The sequence below is a fragment of the Mytilus californianus genome, unplaced genomic scaffold, assembly GCF_021869535.1.
Source record: "Mytilus californianus isolate M0D057914Y unplaced genomic scaffold, xbMytCali1.0.p SCAF_6, whole genome shotgun sequence".
Lineage (NCBI taxonomy): Eukaryota > Metazoa > Mollusca > Bivalvia > Mytilida > Mytilidae > Mytilus > Mytilus californianus.
The window spans coordinates 13,635,626-13,663,491 of NW_026262712.1; the positions used below are offsets into that span (position 1 = coordinate 13,635,626).

Sequence of the window (27,866 nt, forward strand, 5' to 3'; positions counted from 1 at the left end):
CATGTTGGTACCTTCAAGCTTCTATACACATTGAAATAAATGATCTATAGGAACTTACAATGGATATATAGTTTAAATACAACATCTAATAAACTTGTGCTTAGTGGCCTGGTTATTGTGTTATCCTTTGTTGCCATGGCATATTCATTTTTCAAATTACGTGAAAATAATTCACAAGACACTAAAGGAAACTAGTTTACGCTTAAGAATGTCAATTAATTTTATATCAATAAAAGAAACCTTTTCTTTATTTATAGCAATACACTAACTACATGAACCATAATTAAAAAGATTATTCAACACAAAACCTTTTAAAAGGGGCGAACGTGAAAAAGAGCGCGCATGATTTTGGGCAAATGGACCTGGATTCTCCAAGTTTGGGGGAGGATAGACCTCTGACAAAAATGTTTAATCCTGCCACAAACTGTCTATTGTTCCATTCCAAAGTCATAAGCCAGTGGCTGATGTTGGTTGCTGTAAAACATACACATAAAAATCGCATCATGTTATTTAAGATAATTTGGTAGTGTGAAAATTTTTATTCAACATTTGTTCAACAGACAAGCCAATGAATGAAAAGATGCATGTTTGGAAATCTAGTTAAATTTTTCAGCACACAGTGGATTCAGATTATTCCCGTACAATGTAAGCAGACTGTCCACAGGATTCCAACCCTTCATTCTATTAAAAATTCTTTATATAAGTACTATTGTAGAAAAAATATTGACAACCAAGGGAGACAACTCTATCATGTATATCTAAAAATAGTTTTATTGTACCTGTTCTAGTAAATAAAATTTACCTGGAATAATGAAGTTGGTCTTTGATTGATAGTTGTCTACTTTGAAATCATATCATATAGCTCCTTGGAAATTACACCATACATCTCCTTTTTTATATGACAGCAAACAAATTTTGGGGTCGTATATTGCTATCATGTGGTCGTCTGCATCATCGTCTGAAAAAAATTTATTGGAGGGTGTCAATTTTTTTCTTCAATATTTAAGAAATTGTCAATTTTCCAAAGAAAAATTGGGGGTCACAATTGCTTTAGAATTCTTTGTATATAGTCTGAAAACAGATTTACTAAGTATTGCGCAACAGCACAGTGTATTGCACAAAAGCAAGAAATCTTCAATTGAATATAAATTCAAATCATATAACCAATTTTAAGTTCTTTGACTACATTTATTCTGTGTCAGAAACCTATAATGTGTCAAATATTTAATTACAATCCAAATTCAGACCTGTATCAAGCTTGAATATTGTGTCCATTTTTGCCCCAACTGTTCAGGGTTGAACCTCTGCGGTCGTATCCAGCTGCGCTTGGCGATTCAGTGTATTTTTATATTGTACCTTGTTCATATTGACATTTTGGTCTCGATTTGTTTAAAAGTATGGTGGTATGTTAAAGATGTAACCATGGTAGCTGACATCTGCTAAGTGTTAAGATCTGAAAATCTATCAATTTTGAAGTACAGTACACAACATACACATGAACAAGGTGGTTTAGTTGAACATCATCCTTGCTGGTGTAAAGTGATTGACAGTGAGATAGGGTAAATCCTGTTGATTTAGAGTGATAACACTGATTCAAGATCCTGTCTTATACTAACAATTGAATAATGTAAGTTTCAGAAATTATTGTGTGCAGTTATTATTGCAATTTTTGTTAACTAAACAAAAATGTGTGATGAAAAACTTCATACGGATACTGGTATATATATATATATCATGTATATGTTGTATCATTTATCAGAATGTGAGTTCATATTATTGTGATACTTACCCAGTCACATTTTAGCATTAATAAAAACCTCACAATAATTTCTGAATTTACAGTATACACAACGGTATTTTCTAGGGCCCGGTGAATAACCAACAATCCCAGCATTCACTGGGATAAATACCACCAAGAGGGATTTAACTCTGAATCACTTTGTGTGTATTGTAATAGTAGCATACCCTGAATCACTTTTGTGTGTACTGTACTAGTAGCATACACTGAATCACTTTGTGTGTATCAGGGATGGGCACGATTACTGTCTTACATGAAGGATTTTGGTGTAATCGATTAATAATCGATTACTCTGATTTTTGTTTGTAATCGATTACAATCGATTATTTTATCAAAAGTAATTACATTACTTTTCGATTACAGTCAATTACATTCTACAAAATAAAAAGAAATAACTATGAAAAAGTTACAACAATATTGGTGTTCAACATATTTATAGTGGAAAATAACAAAATTTACATTAGCATCATTTAAAGCTTTTTGGAACAACTAAGCTGGCAGACACTGACTTGTCTTTCTGAACCATAATTGTGGCGTCTTCAAATTGTTTCAGAATAGAACAAAGTTCCTTCAAAAGTTTTCTCTCATAAGGAGACAACTGAACTGACGCCCCAGTTTTTGCTAGTTTTTCCTCGGGTACTGCTAGAATAGACCTTATAATTATTTGAGAGTTCCAACGAGTTGCATTGTCTTCTCTCATTTTCAAGGATATCTAAGGCATTAACAGATTTTCTTACAAATTTAACTTTATTTGCAGCTTTTGAGATAACTGTTTTTAAACTATTGCTAGTGTCTTTCAAACCATCTTTTACCACTAATTGTAATGTATGGACAAAGCAGTGGCCTAGTGTAGGGAAATTATCATCTGGTAATTCAACATTAACATCATCAATTTCAGACTCGCTATCAGATTCATCACCACTTTCATTTTCAGATTTTTCATCAATCAATGTGTCGGGGAAACCCGGAAGAGAAAAATTGAAAGCCTTTTTCATATTGGCAGCATTATCAGTTATAACATTTCTGACTTTCTCTGATATCTCATACATCGCAAGAGTTTCTTCATACTCTTGGCGGATTTTATCTGCTGTATGTCTCCCCCTAACTAGCTTACAAGAAATCATCACAGATTCTAGTTTCCAATTTCAGATAAAGTGGCCAGTCATTCCGAGAAAGTCTCGCATTTGGTGATTGGACCACATATCAAGAGTTAGACATAAGTGTTCAATAGAATTCAATTTATCTCTCAAATTTCCATCAACCTTAAAATAAACTGTTTCCAAATGTTTTGTTGATATCTGTTTTCTAGAGGGAAGTTCATATCGAGGATCCAAAATATTTACAAAACTCCTGAAAAATGGGTTTTCCACTAGAGAGAGCGGTGATAAGGTGCACACTGTGTATTGTAATAGTAGCATGCTATTTGTTTCCGTTTAATGAATTTTTGTAATTGAAAACAATTTTCTTGCATTTTATAATCATACTAGGAATTTACAATTGTATAGCATGACCAGCCAGTCTTAAGGTACTAATGTCACCTGAATGTCAAGGGAGACAATCCTTTTAGTGAGAAAATACATGGGTTAGTAAGATAATATTTTTCAAACAAAGATGATTAGCTTGATAAGACTATATGCATGTTGTATTTTTACAGATTTACAAAGAATTTATCTCCTGACAAGATCAACCTTAGTACACTTAAGGGTGAGGGAGAGTTATCTAACCTTGAATTAGATGAAGCCATTTTAATGGAATTGTTGGATCTTCCAACATGGATGAGATTAAAACGAGCAGTATGTAATAAGGTGTCAATCAAGGTAAGATTTGCTTGTAAGATCAAACAATATAGTACAATGTATTTACCTGAACATATGATATTGGTAATGTAAACGTGTATTTACAATAATTGTGAAATTGATATAAGGTAAGGATTTTATAGCTGATTTATAAGGTTTATCCATGCAACAATTCTACCATGATTTATCTGCAATGAATATATTATATAAAAATGGAAACATATGGGATAGACATACATCAGAAAATATCTCAGTTATAGGGACATACATGAGACAATATCTCAGTTTAAGAGACATACATAAGACAATACATCAGTTAAAGAGACATACATAAGACAATATCTCAGTTTAAGAAACATACATGAGGGGAGGGTTTGGCCTGAGCAAACATGTTAAACCCAGCCACATTCTGTGTGTGCCTGTCCCAAGTCAGGAGCCTGTAATTTAGTGGTTGTCGTTTGAAGCTGTATATCATATTTGTGAAACGACTGCAAAAAAATTTTGCGGTCGTATATTGGTATGACGTTGTCGTCGTCGTCGTCATCGTTGTCCGAAGACACATTGGTTTTCGCACTCTAACATTAGTTTAAGTGAATGGATCTCTATGAAATTTTACCATAAAGTTCAATACCACAAAAGGAAGGTTGGGATTGATTTTGGGGGTTATGGTACCAACAGTTAAGGAATTAGGGGCCAAAAATAAGCATTTTTGTAACTTCCAGACATAACTTGTGTGTTAGTGTATGGATCTCTCTGACTTTGTACCACAAGGTTCCATATCACAAAGGGAATGCTGGGATTGATTTTGGGGGTAATTGCCTCAAAATTTTAGGAATTTGGGGCCAAAAAAGGGGCAAAAAACAAGCATTTTTCTAGTTTCATGACAATAACCTGTGTGTAAGTGTATGGATCTTTCTGAAATTGTACTACAAGGTTCCATATGACAAAGGGAAAGCTGGAATTGAGTTTGGGGGTAATTGCCCAAAACATTTAGGAATAAGGGGCCAAAAATAAGCATTTTTCTAGTTTCCAGACAATAACGTGTGTTCAAGTGTATGAATCTTTCTGAAATTGTACTGCAAGGTACCATACCACAAAGGGAAGGCTGGGATTGATTTTGGGGGTAATTGCCTCAAAATTTTAGGAATTAGGGGGCAAAAAAACAAGCATTTTTCTAGTTTCAGGACAATAACTTGTGTGTAAGTGTATGGATCTTTATGAAATTGTACTACAAGGTTCCATATCACAAAGGGAAAGTTGGGTTTGAGTTTGGGGGTAATTGCCCAAAACGTTTAGGAATTTGGGGCCAAAAAGGGGCCAAAAAACAAGCATTTTTCTAGTTTTCAGACAATAACTTGTGTTCAAATGTATGGATCTCTCTGAAATTGTACTGCAAGGTACCAAACCACAAAGGGAAGTCTGGGATTGAGTTTGGGGGTGATGAATCATAAGGGGGTTCAAAAAATTTTGGTTTTTTTATTTTTCCTTTTTCTTCTTTAAATTTTTCCATTTTAAATTGGTTATTTCTGAGTTATATATAAAAGCAATTAATAATGATATGGTTTGAATAGGTAAATTAACATTTTTTAAGTTCTTAGACCACATTCATTCTGTGTCAAATATTCAATCACAATCAAAATTCAGTGCTGTATCAAGCTTGAATGTTGTGTCCATACTTGCCCCAACTTTTCAGGGTTCGACCTCTGCGGTCGTATCAAGCTGCACCCAGCGGAGCATTTTATTTTTAGTTTATTGTTTTTGTACATAAATTAGGCTGTAAGGGACTTTTATAGCTTACTATGCAGTATGGGTTTTGCTCATTGTTGAAGGTCATACAGTGACCTATAGTTGTTAACTTCTACAACATTTGGTCTCTGGTTGAAAGTTTTCTCATTGGCAATCATACCACATCTTCTTATATTTATATATACATGAGACAATATCTCAGTTATAGAGACACATGTACATCAGACAATATCTCAGCTATAGTTATTCACAGACATCAAATATATTGATACTGCTCAAATAAAAACTAAATGTACGATTAAAAGATCATGAAATAAATTTTATGGTTCTAACTTTAAAAAAGTATAGAAGTTGATTTTATTGAATATTTATTTTCATATTTGCTTTTAACCTGTAAATGTTCACTGTAGTATTATATGTCTTATCAGAAACTTCTACGGTTCAGTAAAATACTTTATTTACATAGCAAACAGTTGGAAAAAATAAGATACTTTATTTACATAGCAAACAGTTGGAAAAAATATATTACATGTCATTTATTTAAAACTAAATGTATAAACAGACCATATTTAATAGGTTTATATTATTTTATTTTAATGTATTCAGATCCAGTGGACAAACTTAAAATCCAAACCAATATGTCTGGTAAGCAAAGTAATTTGTATTAGTTTGAAAATTTATTGAATTTTGACTCCGGTCAAGTAAGAGCAACTACAAGAAGTAAAATCAAGCAATTTGGGGAAAAAATTAATTGTTCAATGTTTTCTATACAGGACAAAATTATTAGAAACAGTTTTGTTTTTCTCAAGGAATTGCACAGATTGTAAGATTGATATTACTTCTTTTAGCTGCTCTTACTTTACCGAGTACAAGAATGCCCTACAACAGAGTATGTAACATGTCAAAAATCATATATAAGTCAAAAATCAGTAATATAAATATAGTCTAACAAATATACACAATGCACAAAATAATCACTTTAAAAAAACAAACATTTTCTCTTTTTATCATTGATTTGCAATACAATTCCAGAAATTATATAAAAAAGGAGATCAAAGGAAGGATAAAGAGTTAGCAGCCCAACAACATAAATCTATGACTTTCATCATTACATAAATTTCTACAAAAGGCTGGTCCAAATGAGCTCAGTGTCTTAGTTTCAGAGACATATATGCTCAACTTAGATGATTTAAATTGTGAAAACATGCATCAATAACCAATTTCTAGAATAAACATTCAACAAGAGTGAAAAGCCCCTAAAACAAAGCAAAAGATCAAGTAAATTGTAACACATTAATAGACCTTATCTCTATTTAGGGATCTGCGCCACTTGACCAAGAATTTGCGACACTTGAACTATTGATGTCGTACAACAATCACTTTTCCTTTGTGGCGTCAGATATTTTCTCTTGTGACATCAAAATTTTACGGGAACTTCTGTGATGTCCAGTAATCGCAGACAAATAGCGATAAGGTGTATGTAAATTCTTGATACTGTGGTTAATTATTATACCTTGAGTATGAATTTTCATGGATTTTATTATTTTAAATGCTTAACTTAGTACATGTACAAAGTTTCTATATGCTTGTATGCAGACTTTAACAAAACCACGATATCAAATATCTAAGAAATAAAAAAATTTCCTCAATCCACGAAAATTGGTATCCACAAAAATGAATGAATCCACAGTAATAATGATGATAAACCGTGGAAGATTATAAGATAAACATGCACAGTTATTAGATGAACAAAGTTATTAGCCAGTATCATACTTATCTGTTGGCAACATTACTGTATTGCCTTCATTAAAATTTGCTTATGTCAGATTTGCAGTCTTATTTCAATCAAAGTTGATCTAAACTTTCAAAGGGATGTTGTCATTTCTGAATTTGATTTTCAAAGTTTTATAAATAAATACTTCTGATTGCAGTATCTGGATGAAGTGATATTAGAAATTGAAACTTGTGAAGAACCAAGGCCGCCGAGTAATCCAGCCCATTTAGCTAGCTATAGGTAATATATTTTGACAAAAACCACTTAATAATCTAGTCAATTTAGCTAGTTAGATCTGGTAATCAAGACTGTCCAATTCTTCAGTCCATTTAGCTAGATATGTCAAATTAAGACCATTAGATTATTTTGTCCAATTACATGTTACAGGTAAGGTCTGTTATCAAGTAAGACTTACACAATAATTCAGGCTGTTTAGTAAAGGTTGGTTGTCAAACTTCAATGGTGATAGTTCAAAATATTTATTATTCAAAATAGGAAGAAATTGAACAAATTGAAACACCAACACCTTACATTAGCAGGGGTTAATCATTTGACCAATTATTGTGCCAGTAAACACAATTATTAAAAACTGGAAACTTATCTAAGACAGTATACTCAAAACTAAATTTTTTTTTTATTATTTTTCAGGTCTGGAGGAAAATATGGATTTGTTGATAGAGTTATTGATGGCATCTATGTTCAGATCAACTCTGTGTCTGTCAAGTTTATTTCACGTCAGTTTAATGCAACATTACAGGTAACTTTTATTGTTCGTGAGAGTTTTTAAAGGCAGTGCTTTAATGCCTTTCTAGTTGCCGGGTTAATCCTTCCTTCCGCGATATCCAACTTATCCACGTGGGGGGTCATTAGGCTCCAAGTAGATCCGGAAATGTTGAATTCTCTCCTCTTCTTATTGTGATATAAAATGTTTTTTGTTTCATTTCATTTACACTGGGAAATAGAGAAACGATCATTGTGTTTTATTAGTTTTAAAAACTTTTGATATATTTGTATTTTGCATTATAAGCAGTCAACCGATTGACAAACTAGAATTATTTGAATTCCGTGTGGAAAGAGCTCGGGTTAATTTCGAGTGTTATCTGCAATCTATATGTTTATAAATCATTTCAGTCGTTGATATAATAATTAAAGTTCGACTGAACATGAATTATATTATACAATTTAAAGCGCATTTCTGTTTATGCACGTGAACCCGTCTAACGTTATTGTTATTTCGCAGTTATATAAAGTAGCAAATTATCGTTCCTGAATAGGTGGCGCCGTGGTAGCCAATCCTGTTCCTCAACTTCCGGTTTCTGCACTGTGCAACCATTTCAGTTACATTTTTAATTAACGATGCCAAGTACTTCTTGTTGTGTACCTGGATGTCATTTAAGAGGAGGACATGCATTTCCAAATGACTTTAAAAGAAGGAAAAGTTGGATCAACGCCATGTCCCATACGCAGATTGGACGAGAACACGATGAAATCGTGGAGTCCATCTCAATCAGCTGTTGTTTGCAAGGCACATTTTACTGAAAAAGACTATGTGCAGGAAACTATTCATGGTAAAACTCTATTTTCTTTTTGAAATATATAGTTATATATGTAATCGCCATGCGAATAAACCAAAGTCTGTTTACAACCGCAATTATCGTTTTAGAATAAAAGGGGGTGGTTAATTCAAGACGTCATAATTTTTTGGATTACAATTCAATGTGATCTGTTTGAGATTTTTTGGTGATTGCTACAATTATAATGATTTCTTACAAGAGGTATATCATACTGAGAATTATTTTAGCAGTAATTATGCTAGTGTAGTAATGACAGGAATGCATAAGCTATGCCGGAAGCAAGTTAACTTGTACCATTGTAAACTCGTACCACGTAAACTCGTACCAAAAAAGTTAACTCGTACCAACATGAACTCGTACCACTGGGAAGTCGTACCAATCAGAACTCGTACCACTGCAAACTCGTACCATTAAAAATATATTCAAAAATACGAATGTTTTATGATTTTTTTTTGGGTAAACTTAATAAAAAAAGTTGAATTACTTGAATTTTATACTAGATTTTATTTTATGATTATTTTTTTTTAAGCTTTATACAAAAAATTAAAATATCTTTGAATTTTTTACCAGATTTTAATGAAAACTTAGACAAAAATCAACTTGTTTGATCATATTATTAAATTTTGATTGTTGTTATATAATTTAACAGCTTGGAATTAAATGTATAATGTTTATTATTAAATGAAATTCCTGATTATCAAAACATAAGCTGACATGAGTTGTCTCAAAGCCCACTTTCCTCATAAAATGGGGCATGTTTGTGAGGTTTCTCATAACCACAATGGAAGACGACAATTGTATATGGTGCCACTCTCTGGTTAGACCCCGACAAGAAGCAATAGAGTGTGATGTATGTTCTAAATTGCAACACAGAAAGTGCGGAAATATAGGTAGCTACAAATTGGTCACTGTAATTTCAAATTATATACATTTTACAGACTTAAGAGGTATCGAGTGAAATTAAAGTACATATTTATCATTAAACAACATTTTAATACATTTAAATAAGTTGGTACGAGTTTACAATGGTATGAATTTACCGTGGTACGAGTTAGCAGTGGTACGAGTTTGCATTGGTACGAGTTCTTTTTTAGTGGTACGAGTTGACATTGGTACGAGTTTACAATGGTACGAGATAACTATAATTCAGCTATGCCTCATAGATTTTCTTGAAAAATATCAATGACAATGTTAACAGGAACAAAATAATGACATGCTCTCATCTATATTATAGTTACATTTGTATTTAGGTACAAACAATGTTCGTTTGGTGCATAAGTCTCTCATTGTTTGTCCTTTGGATTTACATAACATACATTGAATCAGGCAAACATAGTTTTATCCAGATTGTAATGAATAAATCTAGTTAATATTTCGCCAGGTAATACAAAGTATACATTGCTAATGGAAGTTCATTTAATTATAAAAAAACTAATGTTTTATAACCTTTTTCAGGGCGCAAACCCACCATACAGAGACTTAAGTCTACTGCCATTCCCAGCCTATTTTCCTGGACCAAGCAAGAGACTGAATTGTCCGCAAAAAGAAAAATCAGGGCAGTTTCCTGTGAAAACAAAAGAACTAAACTTGATGAATATTGGAGTAGAAATCTAGAGGAAAGTTTTGATTGTAAAGTTGGTTTTCCTGAAGAAGTCATTCATACTGCAGAAAGGATTTATGACTGTCCACCACCAACTGCCGAGCTAATGTTGAGCTTCACAGATGGAATTACGCAAACACCATCAATGCCTATGTTTTCAGCAGAGAATTTTGAAATGAAGACATGTGACACAGCCATGCATTTTTATACCGGTTTAGAGTTGTATACTAAATTTTTATTTGTTTTGACCACACTTGGTCCAGCAGCACATTGTTTGAGATACATATATTTTCAAATTGATAGGGTGTCAGTTGAAAATCAGTTTTTTTTATGACTTTGATGAAATTGAGGCATTATACAACCAACTTTGAACTTTCTAGATTCTAGATTGAATCTAGTGTTAAGAATATTGTGTATACATGGATTGTTTTTATGTCTAAACATTGGTGTGAGGCTAACACTTGGCCATCTAGTGGTTTAGTCAGGTATTTTTCACCATCCAACTTCAAATTAAAGTTTCCTACGACTTGGATTATTATTGACAGCACAGAATATCCTGTGATAAAACCTAAAGCTCCTAGAGCTCAGGCAACCTTTTCATCATATAAAAACAGAAACACTGAAAATACTTGTATGTTCGACACCTGGTGGTTTAGTCAACTATGTCTCTAATGCATATGTTGGTTCTACCAGTGACTATAAAATAGTTGAAAGATGTAGAATAGTTCAATTATGTGATCCAGGTGACAGTGTGATGGCAGACAAAGGTTTAAATGTGCAAGATTTGTTTGCTAACTTTTTTCAAAAAAAGAAACAGAATTAGTTCCAAAACTCTTATACGGGATAGAAAAGTCTCCAATTAACATGTGCACATACATTTGACATAGAGCGAATTATTGGACTTGGCAAAACATACGAAATTCTAATAAATCCTATGAATGGAACTGAAACAAAACTTTCATCTATAATAACATTTAGTTGTACTATGTTGTGTAATTTTAGAACTTGTATTGTGCCAAAGGATGCATAAATAAAAGTGACGCAATGAATTTTGTTCTGATATATATATATTTATAATTACATGCACATGTAAATTGTAATGCATATAAAAATAAGGAGATGTGGTATGATATTCAGTGAGTTTATCGAACTAAAGTGCATAAGAAATGGGTTTAAGCAGTTACAGGTGTTACTGTCACCGTACAATCTCCAACAATGAGAAAAACTTGTACCGTGTAAAACATTTCAGAGATCTTACCACTAAGTTTTGTTGTCTCACCTTGACTTTGGTGAATTGTTTATATCTGTTGATGTAAATATAAAAAAGAAGATGTGGTATGATTGCCAATGAGACAACTCTCCACAAGAGACCAAATGACACAGAAATTAACAGCTATAGGTCACAGTACAGCCTTCAACAATGAACAAAGCCCATACCGCACAGTCAGCTATAAAAGGCCCCGAAATGACAATGTAAAACAATTTAAACAAGAAAACTAATGGCCTAATTTATGTACAAAAAATGAACGAATATAACAAATATGCAACACATAAACAAACAACAACCACTGAATTACAGGCTGCTGACTTGGGACAGGCACATACATGTACATACAGAATGTGTCGGGGTTAAACATGTTAGCGGGATCCCAACCCTCCCCCTAACCTGGGACAGTGGTGTAACAGTACAATATAAGAACGAACTATAAAAATCAGTTGAAAGAGGCTTAACTCATCAGATGGATAAATACAAATACAAGTGGACGTGGTCAGGTAGTTGTACATCCAAACAACAAAAAGACACTAAGTACAGATCTGAGAGTACTCACAGTTACTGACAGCTAGTTTAAAGCCACTAACAACTGATAAAAAAATCTTGCATCTAAGACCAAATCATCAATCCGTAAGCTCCCTTTAGAATTTTATAAATTTTAGATTTTACATTTCTGAGTTATGGGGTTTTATTCATTAAAAAAGGGGAGATTTTCCAGTTTTTGTTGAGCCTGCGACTTTTGTCGCAGAAAGCTCGACAGGGATAGTGATGTGGCGGCGGCGTTAGCTAACTTCTTAAAAGCTTTATATTTTTGAAGGTGGAAGACCTGGATGCTTCATACTTTGTATATGGATGCCTAATGTTACAAAGTTTCCGTCAGCCACATGTCCAATGTCCTTGACCTCATTTTCATGGTTCAGTGACTACTTGAAAAAAAAGTTAACATTTTTTGTAATGTTAAATTCTCTCTTATTATAAGTAGTAGGATAACTATATTTGGTATGTGCGTACCTTGCAAGGTCCTCATGCCCGTCAGACAGTTTTCACTTGACTTCGACCTCATTTCATGGATCAGTGAACAAGGTTAAGTTTTGGTGGTCAAGTCCATATCTCAGATACTATAAGCAATAGGTCAAGTATATTTGGTGTATGGAAGGACTGTAAGGCGTACATGTCCAACTGGCAGGTGTCATCTGACCTTGACCTCATTTTCATGGTTCAGTGGTTATAGTTAAGTTTTTGTGTTTTGGTCTGTTTTTCTTATACTGTATGCAATAGGTCTACTATATTTGGTGTATGGAATGATTGTAAGGTGTACATGTCTAGCTGGCAGGTCTCATTTGACCTTGACCTCATTTTCATGGTTCAGTGGTCAAAGTTAAGATTTTGAGTTTTGGTCTTTTTTTCTAATACTATATGCAATAGGTCAACTATATTTGGTGTATGGAAATATTTTATGATCTATATGTCAGTCGCGCAGGTTTTATTTGACCTTGACCTCATTTTCACAGTTCATTGCTCTGTGTTAAGTTTTTGTGTTTTGGTCTGTTTTTCTTAAACTATAAGCAATAGGTCAACTATATTTGTTGTATGGAAGAATTGTTAGCTGTACATGCCTGCCTGGCATGGTTCATCTGACCTTGACCTCATTTTCATGGTTCATTGGTCAATGTTTAGTTTTCTTGGTTAATGTTAAGTTTATGTGACAGTTGTAATAAAGCTTTATTTTAAGGACTATCAACATAATATCAGTGATTAGTAAAGAAGGCGAGACATTTCAGCATGTGCACTCTTGTTGGACAACAACTCAAAAATGCTTTAAGCAGTTCGCATGAAACTTTGGTGAATTATTTATAGCTATTGATGTAATCTCCCTATAGATTTTCATAAATTTCAAATATGACATTGAGAAGAATTTGAACTTTATTTGTTTATAGTCTGGCAACAGATTTATTAAGTATTGCGCAACAGCACAGTGTATTGCACAACAGCAAGAAATCTTTAATTGAATATAAATTCAATTCATATAACCGATTTCAAGTTCTTTGACTACATTTATTCAGAAACTATAATATGTCAAATATTTAATTACAATCCAAATTCAGACCTGTATCAAGCTTGAATATTTTGTCCATTTTTGCCCCAACTGTTCAGGGTTGGACCTCTGTGGGTGTATCCAGCTGCGCTCAGCGAATCAGTTTATTCCTTAATTAAGAACTCCTTTTTTCATTCATAAAATGCTTTAAACTTGGAAATATAATTTTGCTTGGAGTTATAGTTTCTTAAAAAAGTATTGTCATTGAAAGAGTTGACATGTTGCAATGTACATTTATTCTACATAGTTCTATGGTACCAAATCAAAAGTTTATATAAAAGAAAGAAGTCAAAGGTTTCCCATCATAGTTAAGTTACATACATTTTTTTGTACCTGAGGTCGTTGAATATAGATCATTATATAAATAAGGAGATGTGTTATGATTGCCAATGAAACAACTATCATCCATACTTAACAGTAACAAACCACATTTGCAGAGTTGAATAAAATACAGTTGATAACATTTACTTATTACTAAAAAGAAAATGCCTAACTATTTTAAACAGTATTTGAATATCAACTATATGGTCATTTTTATAAACTTCCTGTTACAAAACTAAGGATTTTCTTATCCAAGGAATAGATTACCTTAGCCGTATTTGGCACAACTTTTTGGAATTTTGGGTCCTCAATGCTCTTCAACTTTGTACTTGTTTGGCTTTATAACTATTTTGATCTGAGCGTCACCGATGAGTCTTATGTAGACGAAACGCGCGTCTGGCGTATTAAATTATAATCCTGGTACCTTTGATAACTAATTTGACTATAAACATGGATAAAAAAAGGTACAAACTGGACATAATGCACTAGTTCATAAACAAGTGAGAACAATCACCTTCATATAGTCCTCAGAATATGACATTCATATAACTTGTTCAATATCATTAGAGAACTCTAAATCTTAAATACTGAAAGCCACCTCTGATAAGTTCACTGTACTATGCAAGATAATGATATAACTGGACTAAAAGTACACACAACCTGTAATTAACTGCCTTTACAGCGCTTTCACGCTTTGATTACAGCTTGTCATCATGATCATGTGACAAGCACTTGCCTATTAAGATTGCATGCTGAACAGCTTGTGTTATGATGGTCAAATGTCATGAGCACTTTCCTATTAAGATTGCATGCTGGACAATAGATCTGTTTTTGTTTTATTGTGTTTTGTGTTAATAAGTAGCTTCTTGTTAATGTATACCCATATTACTATTTATTAATAACAATAAGAATGTCAGATGGCACGGTACAGAGACAAAACCAATCAATATACACAAAGAAACTTAATGAAGGTGAGAGTGCAAGACAACCGAACTCTACACACGTCTTCTTTGTTGGTATTTCTTTGATTACTCTTCTGAGATTTCTGTTCTTTTCCTGGCTAAATTTTGTTTGCACTTTCCTGTTCTTCTTCAGAGTGGAACTTAAAACATATATAAAAAAATCATTGAATTTGTTACATGTAATGTCTTATTCAGAATGCATACCATTAATTTTATAAATCTTATAACAGTAGCTGTGTAAGGAGAATATCTATAATTCAACTGTTGAATTGATCATTTTAGATTGTGATGTAATTTTTAAGTTCAGATAATAAAATGAAAAAGGTTTAAATGAATTAAGCAAGATTTCATAAGAAAAAATGGATTGGTCATCAGAGCAAAATAAAATGTATCATTAAAAAATAATACAATAAAACAATAAAACAACAACAAAAACACTTTTATTTTCAAATAATTTTATTTTAAAGGTGTGATGTATTTTTTTTTTTAAGCTATCCAGAGTTCAAGTTGGAAGTGTAACACCAACATGGCAAAAGACAAGTCACCTTGGCAACACAAAGTTGAAAGATCCAGATAGAGGAGAAATCCTTTTATTCAAAGAAGTTGAATGGCAGACGACACGAATTGAGGCCACAGCAGTTGAAGGAGAATCTAGTGAACAGTTTGTAACCACTCCCCTCAGATTTATAGCCAACCAATCAAAAATCAGAATTGCTATCAAGAAAAAATTAAGCGGTAGGTAGAAATAAGCATTAAGATTTCGCTATGTTGTTCTGTTAAAACATTCTTGCTTTGAATGAAAACTCACGTAAGGTTTCTTTAATTTAACAAGCATTCTTCTGCAGATCCCTTATTTCAGGCTGCCATGCTTTAACGTCTTTTGTCACAAATCTAACTGTACAGGTCTTAACATAAAAATAACCTGCTTTTCAAAGTCTTTGGGTCAAATGATCATGAATAAGAATAGTATATTTGAGTTGTTTCCCTTTAACCAATTAACTTAGTGTAAAAAAAAAATGTTATTTGATGTTGAAATTTTAAAAAGTACTGCAGATCATTTCACCTTTACTTCTTTTTTTTGTAGATTGTTCCATTATTTCAACCAGGCTAATGCTATATTTAGATGATCTTTTATGGGTGTTAACTGACACACAGTTAAAGGCAGCTGTATTGTATGCCAATTCACTAAAGGAAACAATAGAAAAGTCCAGACGACAAAGTAAAAATTTAGCTGCTGAAAAATTACAGGTGATACATCAAGAAAACTTTTAACACTTGAAAATATTTTCTACAGAGTACCAAAATTTCATGAATTTTTCTATAATGACCTGCCTTAAAAGATTATTTTATTAGTTTATTATCATTTCATTGGTTCAATTGATATTTGTTTACAGCCTCTACTCACAAATCACTCGACCAAACTGAGTAAAACTTTTCCTGTGAACATAGAATGGGAGTAAAAAAAATTTATATGGTCTTAGGTCAAATGTTTTTCACCTATCCAGAATTCCCCTATTATTTCATATATAGACACATTTGTTAATGACATTGTCAAAAACTAAGTCTAATCTTGATGAAATTTTTATGTTAAACTTACAAATGTGTGCAGTTTTAATGGTTATTATGGAATATTTTTTAGACATGTCATTATTGAGAAATCATTATTTGTATACAAAAATTGAAATTATGAGTCATTTTTTCCTATATGGCCATATGATTTTTTTGTGCAGAAATTAATATTTGTCTTTAAATAGTGATTTCTGAAGATATATAAATCATAAATATATTTCCTAGTTATTGCAAGAAACTGCAGACATTTCTGTATTTAATGAAATATAGGTAGGTGAAACAGTTTATTAGCATATGTGTTCTGTTGCATTATTTTGTACTTTAATTGCACATTGAAGATTGAACATTGAAGAAAAACCCGAAAAAAGACAAACAACAATCACTACACAGAAACAAAAGATTGAGTAACATGAATCACAACAAAGAACGAGGGTGAAGTCAGGGTTGCGTTGAATATCACAGCAGCTAGCATAGCAGCTATGCCCTAGATATCTATGACATGCTATATATGTAGCTTGTTCGCTTTCAAAAAATGCATCGTTTGTAAGATTATTCTGTTGAATGGAAATACTTCTATTTCTGCTAAAACATTGTGCCAGTCTTTTTACAAATCTCGTATGCTTGTAATAACATATATCTTTATTATCCATGTTTTTATTTATTTAAATATATATGAAGTCATTTTGGATTCTTTGACGTCATAATAAATTCTCTAGCTAGCATGTATTGTTTATGCTATCTTAATCTATGCAGCTGCTAGGCTAGCTAAATGTTCAGTAGTCAAAAGCTATGTAGCCCTACAAAGCAGCTATGATATTGAACCTACCCCAGGTATTCAGGAAAGGCCATAATTTCATGCTCCACTTGTGACATCAATTTGTTGTAAAACAGAAAAATCTAATTCTTGAAACAATAAAACTTTGAAGAGTAAGGGAAATAACTCAGATAATTTAGTTTTGATAAATCATTACTGCAATTTTATGTACTTTGATATGCAGCAGGTAAACTGGTATGTTCACTGAAAAACCTCAATCATTTTAGGGTATAACTCTTTTACCATCTGAAGATTCATGTACATTTTTGATCTATCTGAAATTAAATATGAATGAAAATTCTGTTGATGTTTTTTTATTAGTGCAGCTACATTTGTGGGTCCATACAGTTTGCAGAAAAATCTTTGGTACCCCAGATTATATTTTGTATGCATATTTTTTTCTTCAAATTGACAATGTAACACAATCTGTAATCCTGTTAAATAGTTCTAATGTTCCATGGAAGGTTAGTAATTTATTCAAAACGTTTGGACTTCCTCTACAAATTTGTACCAATGGTTTAGTAAATGGTGCCCATTACACAGTAATTATTTTAAAACAAAAATTTTCAATTGCACTGAAAAAAATGAAATGGTGAATTCTTAATACAAAATCAGGAAATACTGTATAAAGTTCTATGAAATCTCCAAGTTAACTGATTATTTTGTTTACAGAGACAGGGTCATGCTGGGAATACACCAGTTGTACAACAGCACCAACCTCAGCAGACGTCTGCACACTTTAGTAGATTTGATGTGCAGACGACATCTTATCACCTGATCACCAGCAGGATCGACCTTCACCTATGTGATGACAGTTCACCAGATACAGGTTAAAATAATACATATATCTTGGGTTTGTCTGCATAATAATTTCAAACTCATTTGCTCATATTGCAATATTTTGTTGAGCAGCAACAATTAAGTTATATATAAATTAAATTTAAAAGGATCCTATTTTACAGAAAAGTATAAAAGGTGGTGTAGATCTAGAATGATCTCCCTTGTTAGAAAGTGTAGTTATTTCCCTTTAATTAGTTACTTGAAAATGCAAATTAGTAAATGGTTTGTCTTGTTGGGTTGCAGATGTAACTTTTATGAGCATAATTTTAAATCACAAGAGTGTAGTTAACAGTATATGCAAATATGAATTTGAGTATAGAAAACCTTTGATTTTGACCTATATTATAGTTCAATAGTTCAAAATTACTTTCTTTCAGCATTTTTAAAAAAAACTTATTTTATATTCTCGACTAGTAAGTTTAAACATATGGTCTAATACTTGCAATGCAACACATTTTGTTTATAAGGAAATATTTGATATAAGGATTATTGCATGTTTTACAGTTCATGGTGCTGACCACAATAAACAAATAGAAGGCGGAGCTATGCAGGTTACCATACACAAGTTGTCAGTAGACATCTACCCCTATAATACTGCTGGTAAGTTTATTACTACACATTTGTCTCCCTTGGCTTACTTCCTGCCTTTTGTGGTCTGTATTTGTGGAGTTAGTTAATCATTTTTTGTTGCAAATTTTCTTTCTTGCTTTCTATGTTGTTATAAATTCCTGACTGTTTAGTATTAAAAAAGAAATAAAACAATTACTATATTTACTGTGTTTTAAAGAGGAAAGTCTTTTATAAAATACTAGTTAGAAGGAGATGGTATGGTAGGGCCACTTTTTTAACTCTTGAATAAAATAATCAAATAGTATCCTTTTAGACATTCATGAGACATTAGTTTTTTCTATATATAATTCAGTATTTATATTTTTAATTGTGTTTCACTTATTTGCTTAAGGGCTTTAAACTTCTTGCTTTTGATACAAAACTGCCAAAATAGTATAATTGTGAAGTCTTTGTCATTTATTTTGTCAGCCAAGGTTTTGCCCTAAAAGATATTTTGCTAAATGATGTCTTGCACACAAATGTGGATGTGGGTAAACATCTTTTGGGCTCTAAATGATGGTTTATATTAAGTTTTGCCATAAAAAAAACAGTATTTTGAATGGTCATTTGAATAAAAAAAATGTCAATTTCAAAATGTTTATGACATCACAGCTGACATTTTTCTATTTTAGTGTCAAGTTTATTTCATCAATGAATAAAGGATTGGAAGAATTGCAATTCATGTGCCAATGGCTCTTATCATACCTCCTTTGGTCCAGTCCATCTTTTTAGTTGTTTGAATTAGCATTCTCATTCTTATTTAAATGTGCACTTATTTTTTATACACATAAATACAAATTTGATACAGTATAAAATCCAGCAAGGAAAACCAACATGTTTATATTAATTATTTAGGATGACTTTCATATCTTTTCAATGAAACAAAACATCTTTCAGACATGGATTTAATAACTACCCGTGGTGAGTTACAGCATGTTTCTATGGCAACCAAACAATCATAAATTCATTTCTAAATGTTCAGCCTTTTTCAAATAAAGACATTTGTCAATTATCCAGAAGCATTGTCTACAATTACTATTGAACATTACAAAGAAGATATCCATCAGATTAATACGCATTTACTTAGCATTTGATCAGAAAAAAAACTTAACACAATTGAAGAATATGCAAATCATATTTTGATAAATCCATTCATAAATATCCCAAAGAAGCAAATGTATTTTGCATTTACTTGAATAAATTTTAGGCAAAACATACTTTTTATAAACTGGTTCCCCAATTTCTGAAAGAGCATATAGAACTGTTGCCTATACCTAGCAGTTGCTTGAAAATTGTTTACAATTCAAGATTATATGGAAACTATACTTTTCATAAACCCATTCCTCAATTCGAAATGGGCACTTGGAACTGTTTCATATCAGAATTCATATATTTTGGCCATGCAACAAAATTACTATGGTAGAGCAGTCCATTATTAAATAACTATTCAGTATTGTGACTTTTAAATATTTAAACTGGAAATAACTGAAATACTGCATGTTAGATATCACAACACTTATTTAAGAAAGTTTGATGAAGTCCTTTATCACTTATTTTTTTTTTAGCTCATCTGGTCCAAATTGCCTAATGAGCTATTGCCATCACTTTCTGTCTTGCATCTGTCATTTAAAAACATTTTTCTTCAATCTTCTCCTCCCAAGCTACAAAACTAATACAACCCAAACTTGACATGATCTATTTTAGGGTGTGTAGATCATAGTAATTTTATTTCAATCCAGCAATCAAGATGGCTGTCATTGCTTAAGATAGAACATATAAAGGGTAAATGGTCATTGTTCAATGACTTGAAACCTATGATAGATAAAGAAAATCCGTTCATAATGTTAACATATATATCTACCTTTCATTTCTACCAAAATTATCTGATGACTACCTTATTCCACTTTAAGGACAATTTTATATCAATTTTAGCATTTTGTATGTTAACTCGAGACTCGTCCTGAACATGCATGAAATATTTGCCACTGGATGTTAAGCTAACCAGTAATCAATCAATTTATTGGATGCCTTTACCCTTTAATAAATGACTGTTCTTTTAGCCATGATTTGCATTTTTGTTTCAAAGATCTTCACATCTACTAAACCAATTTTGACATTAAACATCTGCAATGTCACTGTGTGCAGATTTTAGTTTGTGAATAACATTCTGGTCTTTCAAAAAGCATATCCACAATGGCAACACATTACACACTTGTTGACAGTTGGTACTTTTTTCCCCTTTTTTCAGGATATTTTCTTATAGAATTTGTATGTTGCTTGCTAGATCATTACATCATGTATCTTTTACACAATTTACATTTACTTAATCTGGTAGGAAATTTAAAGATATAGCTAAGCATATGTTATTATTGTTTGACTTATTTGTGTTAAAATTTTACAAAATAACATTTTAGAGATAACTGTATTGTATTTAAAGATCTGCGGACGTCCATCGGTAGTTTTACTGTCGCAAATTGAGTTTACCTGGCGATGCGTAGCGGAGACAGGTAAACGGATCTTTGCAACAGTAAAACTACCATCAAACGTAAGCACCGGGCGTTTTCTGGCTTCTTGTCCGCTTCAGAATGGAATAAAATTTGATAAAAAGAAAATTTGTAGGTGCAAAATGTAAGTTTTTTTGCTTATTATTGGAGAAATTACATGTCAAAACATTCCAGAATTCAAAATGTCAGCTTCCTTATTTACAGACAAGGAGATAGAGAATTTTACGCTTACTGTCATCCAATCAGAACCATTGATACAAAATAATTGCATTAGAATCTTTCTTATCCATCTTTCTGACAGTAAGACATTTGTATAGCCATTAAATGTTTGTCTCATGATCTTAACAAAAATCCAATAACAATTTTCTGTACCAGGGCAGCTGCAGCTTTAAGTGTTTTTATTTTTATTGTCTCGCCTGCGAAATTCTGTCGCAGAAAGCAAGACATATGGATAGTGATCAGGCAGTGGCAGAGGCATTAACTGATTACTTAAAAGCTTATTATTTCAGAAGGGAGAAGACCTGGATGCTTCATACTTTGTATATAGATACCTTATGTAAAGCAGTTTCCATCTGTCATATGTCTAATTGTCCTTATCCTCATTTTTTGTGTTGTAATGTTAATTTCTCTCTTATTATGAGTAGTAGGATAACTATATTTGGTATGTGCATACTTTGCAAGGTCCTCATTCCTGTCAGACGGTTTGCACTTGACCTCCACCTCATTTCGTGGTTCAAGGTTGAATTTTCGTGGTCAAGTCCATATCTCAGATACTATAAGCATGGAAGTAATATTGAAAGGAATAACAACAACGCCAGTTCAAAGGTTTCATCTGCGTTACCGCCTATCTTTTGATTACTTGTTAATCAGTTTATGATATGGAATGGTAGTTGATTCTCCACATGTGATCGATCAAATCACTGACACTTTTCGGTCGTTTTCGTGTTCACTGAAAATTACGAACAGACAAGTTGTTGTCGTATATACGTGCGAAGTAACCCGAATAGTCCAATCGTTACATTCCGCTGATGTATGCTGCCGAATAGAGTAATTCGTTCGATGTTGACTTTAGTCTAATTTTCCTATTTCTGTATATTTCGATCTTTTAAAATAGTTTAAGCCGACAGCTAGCACATATGAAATTGGAGAACATGGGTGGATCGTTTTCAATTTTAATATTTACAGACAGTTAAGACGCCATTTCTTAAAAATTTAAGAATATGAGTGTACAAAAAATATGTTTGGACCCCCTTTTATTCAATATGAATAATCCAAGTCATGTGCGTATACCAGTCAATTAAAATATTCACAAACGTTTCTATTCTTTAAACTAATTCTTATAAATGAATTTGCGGTTAGGCAGATAGGGTCCAGCTCATTTTGTCTGTTTGTTTTTATTTTTGCTGTAGCTTGTTATATTAACTGTATTAAAACACTTTTTTAAAATAGATATTTACGAACTTATTATCCTGATTTTAGTTGTCCAGTTTCAATAATGTAATCAATGACGTTTATTACATATACATAAATTTAAAATACTTGAAGGTAAATATCCTTTTTTAAATCTCGATAAACTTTGCACATTTCAACAGTAAAAAAATCTATGTCTTCATTTGTCTTCATTATTTTGTTATACATTAAGAAACCTGATCACTTCATCGTTATTACCTGTTTTACTCGGGATCCGCTTTCAATTGGAAAATACTTTTAGATCAGTTTTAAACGAAAGGTAAAAAGCAAAAATAAATACAATTTTCCATGTTTAACTGCTGTAGTGTAAACATTTCTCTCCGTTTTTCAAGTTTTTTACATCATTCTATTTCTTTTTGAAGGTAGAAGTTTTATATGATACATAATTAATAAACTAGGATTTCCCACAGGTGCTTTATAATTACCGTACTCGATAAAATCACATGACTGATAAGAAATTTCAGATGCCATTTTACAACCACGGTATCACAGATAGTAACCAAAGGGGTCTTGCCGCTGAGACTATGATTGGATAAAATCATACGACGTTAGTACAGAGCTCTGCATGCCATTAATACATGCTAATTAGTCGTTGTTATTCCTTTTTAAATATTACTTCCATGCTATAAGCAATATGTCTACTATATTTGGTGTATGGAACGATTATAAGGTGTACATGTCCAGCTGGCAGGTGTCATCTGACCTTGACCTCATTTTCAGTGGTTCATTGGTCAATGTTAACTTCTTGTGTTTTAGTCTGTTTGTCAAATACTATAAGCAATAGGTCAACTATATTTAGTGTATTGATTGATTGTAAGGTGTACATGTCTGCATGGCAGGTATCATCCGACCTTGACCTCATTTTCATGGTTCATTGGTCAATGTTAATTTTTTGTGTTTTGGTCTGTTTTTCAAACACTATAAGCAGTAGGTCAACTATATTTGGTATATTGAATAATTGTAAGGTGTACATGTCTGTCTGACAGAATTTATCTGGCCTTGACCTCATTCCCATGGATTTTAAAAAAATTTAATGTTAAGTTTATGTGATACTTGTAGTAAAACCTTTATCTTTAAGACTTTTAACATAAGATCAATGCTCAGTTAAGCAGGCAAGACATTTCAGCGTGTGCACTCTTGTGTTAATTTGTCGGAAGAAAAAAATTGAATTGTAATGTTTACTTTCTTTTAAGCATGTTTAGTTATAAATATTTTACATTTATTAGTTTTTAAGTATATTGACCTTAAAAAGTCCAATTTGGGTAAATATCATTGTTGTGTTGCCGTCTTATTATTGTCAATACCCCAAACCTCCTTTTATTTGTTTGCTAATTTTCACTTTTTAGCAAGCAGTTTTATATTTCAAATACAACTGACATTTACTATTTTGAACATGAGCATTTAGCTTATAAAACTATTTTTATGCATGAACTATATCCCAATGTACTTTAGTGCTGATGCTTTGTTTTGGGAAAGGGAATTTTTTAATTATTGTTATAAAAGCAAGTAAGTTCAGACTTGTTGAATACTTCTTAATGTTTTAATTGAAGTTTTAGTAAAAATTATATTGTTCATAGGAATATTCAAATCAAGTAGTGATTACAGATACAACTGAATAATATGAAATAGATCAAATGGTAATTCCCCCTGTGTCAAGATCTAGAAAATCAAATGGTAATTCCCCCTGTGTCAAGATCTAGAAAATCAAATGGTAATTCCCCCTGTGCCGAGAGAATCAAATGGCAATTCCCTCTGTGTCAAGATCTAGAGAATCAAATGGTAATTCATTCTGTGTCAAGAGAATCAAATGGTAATCCCCTCTGTGTCGAGAGAATCAAATGGTAATTTCCTATGTGCATGAGAATCAAATGGTAACTCCCTCTGTGTCGAGAGAATCAAATGGTTATTCCCTCCATGTCAAGAGAGTTCACCTATGTTTGACTTCACATCTTTATATTTGATTGGCATTGCAAATCAAAATCAGTGACAGCCCATGCATGCATGCAGGAGAGCAAAAATTTAGGATATCCCTCAGCTATATTTAGATAAGAAATTAGTCACAGTGAGGCAGGCCGCAGACCCCAATTATTTTGGTTTATAGTGATAATACCAAAACAGCCTATGGGGAATAACCTATTTCAAATTTTAAGTGAAGAAATGTTGAATATTTGATAAACATATTTATAAAGAGAATTCCTTTTTACTGTTCATATTTTTCAGGTGGTGAAAGAAAACATTGGTTTTCTTATAGTGATAATCAAGGATCTCGTAATCATTGGGTGCAACAACTATTTAATGCATTCAAGAAAGAAGTTGGTAAAGCAAGAGAGACATGTTTTACTAATTCACCTACTCAGTCACCTGCTCATCAACCAGCCAATCAGCGAACTCCAGAAAAAAGTTTATCCAATCAGAGGACTCCAGAGAAGATGTCTTCTGCTGCTAGTCAAACTCCACCAAAACCAAATGCATCTCCTCAACCAACCAGGAAAACAGCTCAATCTACCCAAAAACCAAGAACAACCAAACTTTTAGAAAGCTGTATTGTTTTGAAAATTGAAGAGTTTACAATTTACCAAGTGTCGACTGCTGACAATACACGTAATACACCAAAGAAGTTTCTATCATCTGATAAGAAGCAGCTCCATCTACCTTCAGATACATCCATTCTTCATGCAGAATATACTGAGTATTTCTTCCCAGAAGGCATTGATTATCCAGGTAACATTTCTGTCATTTTCTAAAACCTCTCTATAAGCCTATATAATGCTTGATACTTACAAAATCTTGGAGCTTAATCTGATTATCTCCCCTTCATTTTTATACGCCCGTTTACGGGACGTATTATGGTATACCGTTGTCCGTCTGTCCGTCCGTCCGTCTGTCCGTCTGTCCGTCCGTCTGTCCGTCGTCAACATGTCGGACATTAACTCAAAATTGCTTAAACCAATTTGCATAAAACTTTGGTGAATTGTTTATATCTATTGACGTGAGCTCCCTTTCGTTTTTTATAAAATTTAGATTTTACGTTTCCGAGTTATGGGGTTTTATTCATTAAAAAAAGGGGGATTTTCCAGTTTTCGGACAATAAGTCAAGAATGCTTTCACCAACTTGCAAGAAATTGTGGTGAATTGTTTATATCTATTGACATGAGCTCCCTTTTGATTTTTATAAATTTTAGATTTTACGTTTCCGAGTTACGGGGTTTTATTCATAAAAAAAGGGGGGACTTTCCAGTTATCAGACAAAAACTCACAAATGCTTTCAGCAATTCTTATGAAACTTTGGTGAATTGTTTGTATGTATTGATGTAAGCTCCCTTTAGAATTTTATAAATTTTACATTTTACATTTCTGAGTTATGGGGTTTTATTCATTAAAAAGGGGTGATTTTCCAGTTTTCTGACAATAACTCAAAAATGCTGTCACCAATTCTCATGAAACTTTGGTGAATTGTTTATATCTATTGATGTAAGCTCCCTTTTTATTTTCATAAATTTCTAATATGACATTGAGAATTAATTATACTTTATTTGTTTATAGTCTGACAACAGATTTACTAAGTATTTTGCACAACAGCAAGAAATCTTTAATTGAACATAAATTCAATTCATATAACCAATTTCAAGTTCTTTGAATACATTTATTCAGACACCTATAATATGTCAAATATTTAATTACAATCCAAATTCAGACCTGAATCAAGCTTGAATATTGTGTCCATTTTTGCCCCAACTGTTCAGGGTTGGACCTCTGCGGGCGTATCTAGCTGCGCTCAGCGAAGCAGTTTATTAAGTTAAGATTACAATTACCTTAAAATTATTACCTTAGAAATTGAAACTTGTCCTTTCCGTTCTTTATTAGCAACAGCATGTCAAGTCTTGAAATTCTAGATATATATGTATATAAGTTTTTATAACATTGTCATTGTACAATGCATTGTCTATGAAATTTTAAAAGGGAAAATCTAGTAAAGTAACTACAACTGTATTATTAGTTGGTAACAGTTAATAAATGATAATCGAGACATTTATGATGCAGGATAGAGTCCTTAAAATATATATCCTTAAAGTATCCATAGATATAATAGATACAAGAGATAGTAATATTAATGTAAACATAAATTGCTGTTGTATGTGGGCTCAAATAAAGTTTTACCACACCAGGAACCATTGAGGCAAACATGAAGGTAATTTTGTGTTTGCTTCCAAGGTTATAAATTTTGTACTCTGTCCTTGAGCCTTTATACATGCCTGTCAACAAACAATATGTTGTAGATATTGGCAATCTCTAGATTAGTTGGTTTTGGTGCATACCAATTTTTCATGGATTGATGAAAAATTGTATTTTGCCAAAGTCTGCATACCAGCCTAAAGAAAATTTGTACTTCATTGATCAATCCGCCGTTTGAGAATCTAAAGGACTATGGGTAATTTAATTGTTCGTACCCCAAAATAAAAATTACGTCACGTCATTGGTTGAATTTCAATTGTTTAGGACGTTTTTAACCAATCACAACACTTTGGTGTACACTTTTGAAAATATTACACAGAATGCATTAGATTCTGAAATGGTAAATTAACTTCATGGTTAACCTATATCCACAAAATTAGGGAAAATAAGTATTCCACGAATTATAATGAATCGACAGTAACTTATTTTTGCCCTTTTTCTTCCTCTGCTAAATATTGATTTACCCTTTCTTGTAGATTTGTAGGTCCATATGGATTTTGTAAATATTTTGATTTAGGCCCATCTCTCAGAAGCCAATAATGGCATATCAATAGTTGTTTAACCACATTAATATTTTTATTATTTCAAAACTTGAGTCACCTTGACCTACTTTTTGTGCTTTGGTTATATTTCCCCCTAAGGTCTGACTGAAATAGAGAAAGATAAGATAATCACCACAATAAAACTAATGCTGAGAGGGAGACAACTATTTCAAACTAAGCCTTGAAACTTCAATATATGTCTGTCAGTCTGGTAGTAGCACTATTTATTTTACTGGTTGAATATTTATAACCATGCAAACTTATTTGATGGTGTAACTGGTGTAAGAATTTTTATTTTTTTTTGAATAGGTGAAACATTTCTGATTTTCATACTTCTGTGTGTGAG

The 27,866-nt window shown here is 32.3% G+C and overlaps 2 protein-coding genes across 2 annotated transcripts in view; both read left to right on the plus strand.

Moving 5' to 3' along the window:
- The window catches only part of LOC127706496 (UHRF1-binding protein 1-like), a 73,220-nt gene that overhangs the window by 666 nt on the left and 44,688 nt on the right, over positions 1–27,866 (plus strand). The window contains exons 2-10 of the mRNA XM_052211147.1: positions 3,453–3,615; positions 5,947–5,985; positions 7,272–7,354; positions 7,763–7,871; positions 15,431–15,674; positions 16,024–16,187; positions 17,995–18,151; positions 18,667–18,762; positions 24,966–25,466. Coding sequence (XP_052067107.1) covers positions 3,453–3,615; positions 5,947–5,985; positions 7,272–7,354; positions 7,763–7,871; positions 15,431–15,674; positions 16,024–16,187; positions 17,995–18,151; positions 18,667–18,762; positions 24,966–25,466 — 1,556 coding nt within the window. The remainder of the gene's footprint in view (positions 1–3,452; positions 3,616–5,946; positions 5,986–7,271; positions 7,355–7,762; positions 7,872–15,430; positions 15,675–16,023; positions 16,188–17,994; positions 18,152–18,666; positions 18,763–24,965; positions 25,467–27,866) is intronic.
- Positions 8,447–11,164, plus strand: LOC127706497 (uncharacterized). Its single transcript, XM_052211148.1, has 2 exons — positions 8,447–8,682; positions 10,144–11,164. The coding sequence occupies exons 1-2, from the start codon at positions 8,520–8,522 to the stop codon at positions 10,620–10,622; spliced, it is 642 nt and encodes a 213-aa protein (XP_052067108.1). The 5' UTR covers positions 8,447–8,519; the 3' UTR covers positions 10,623–11,164.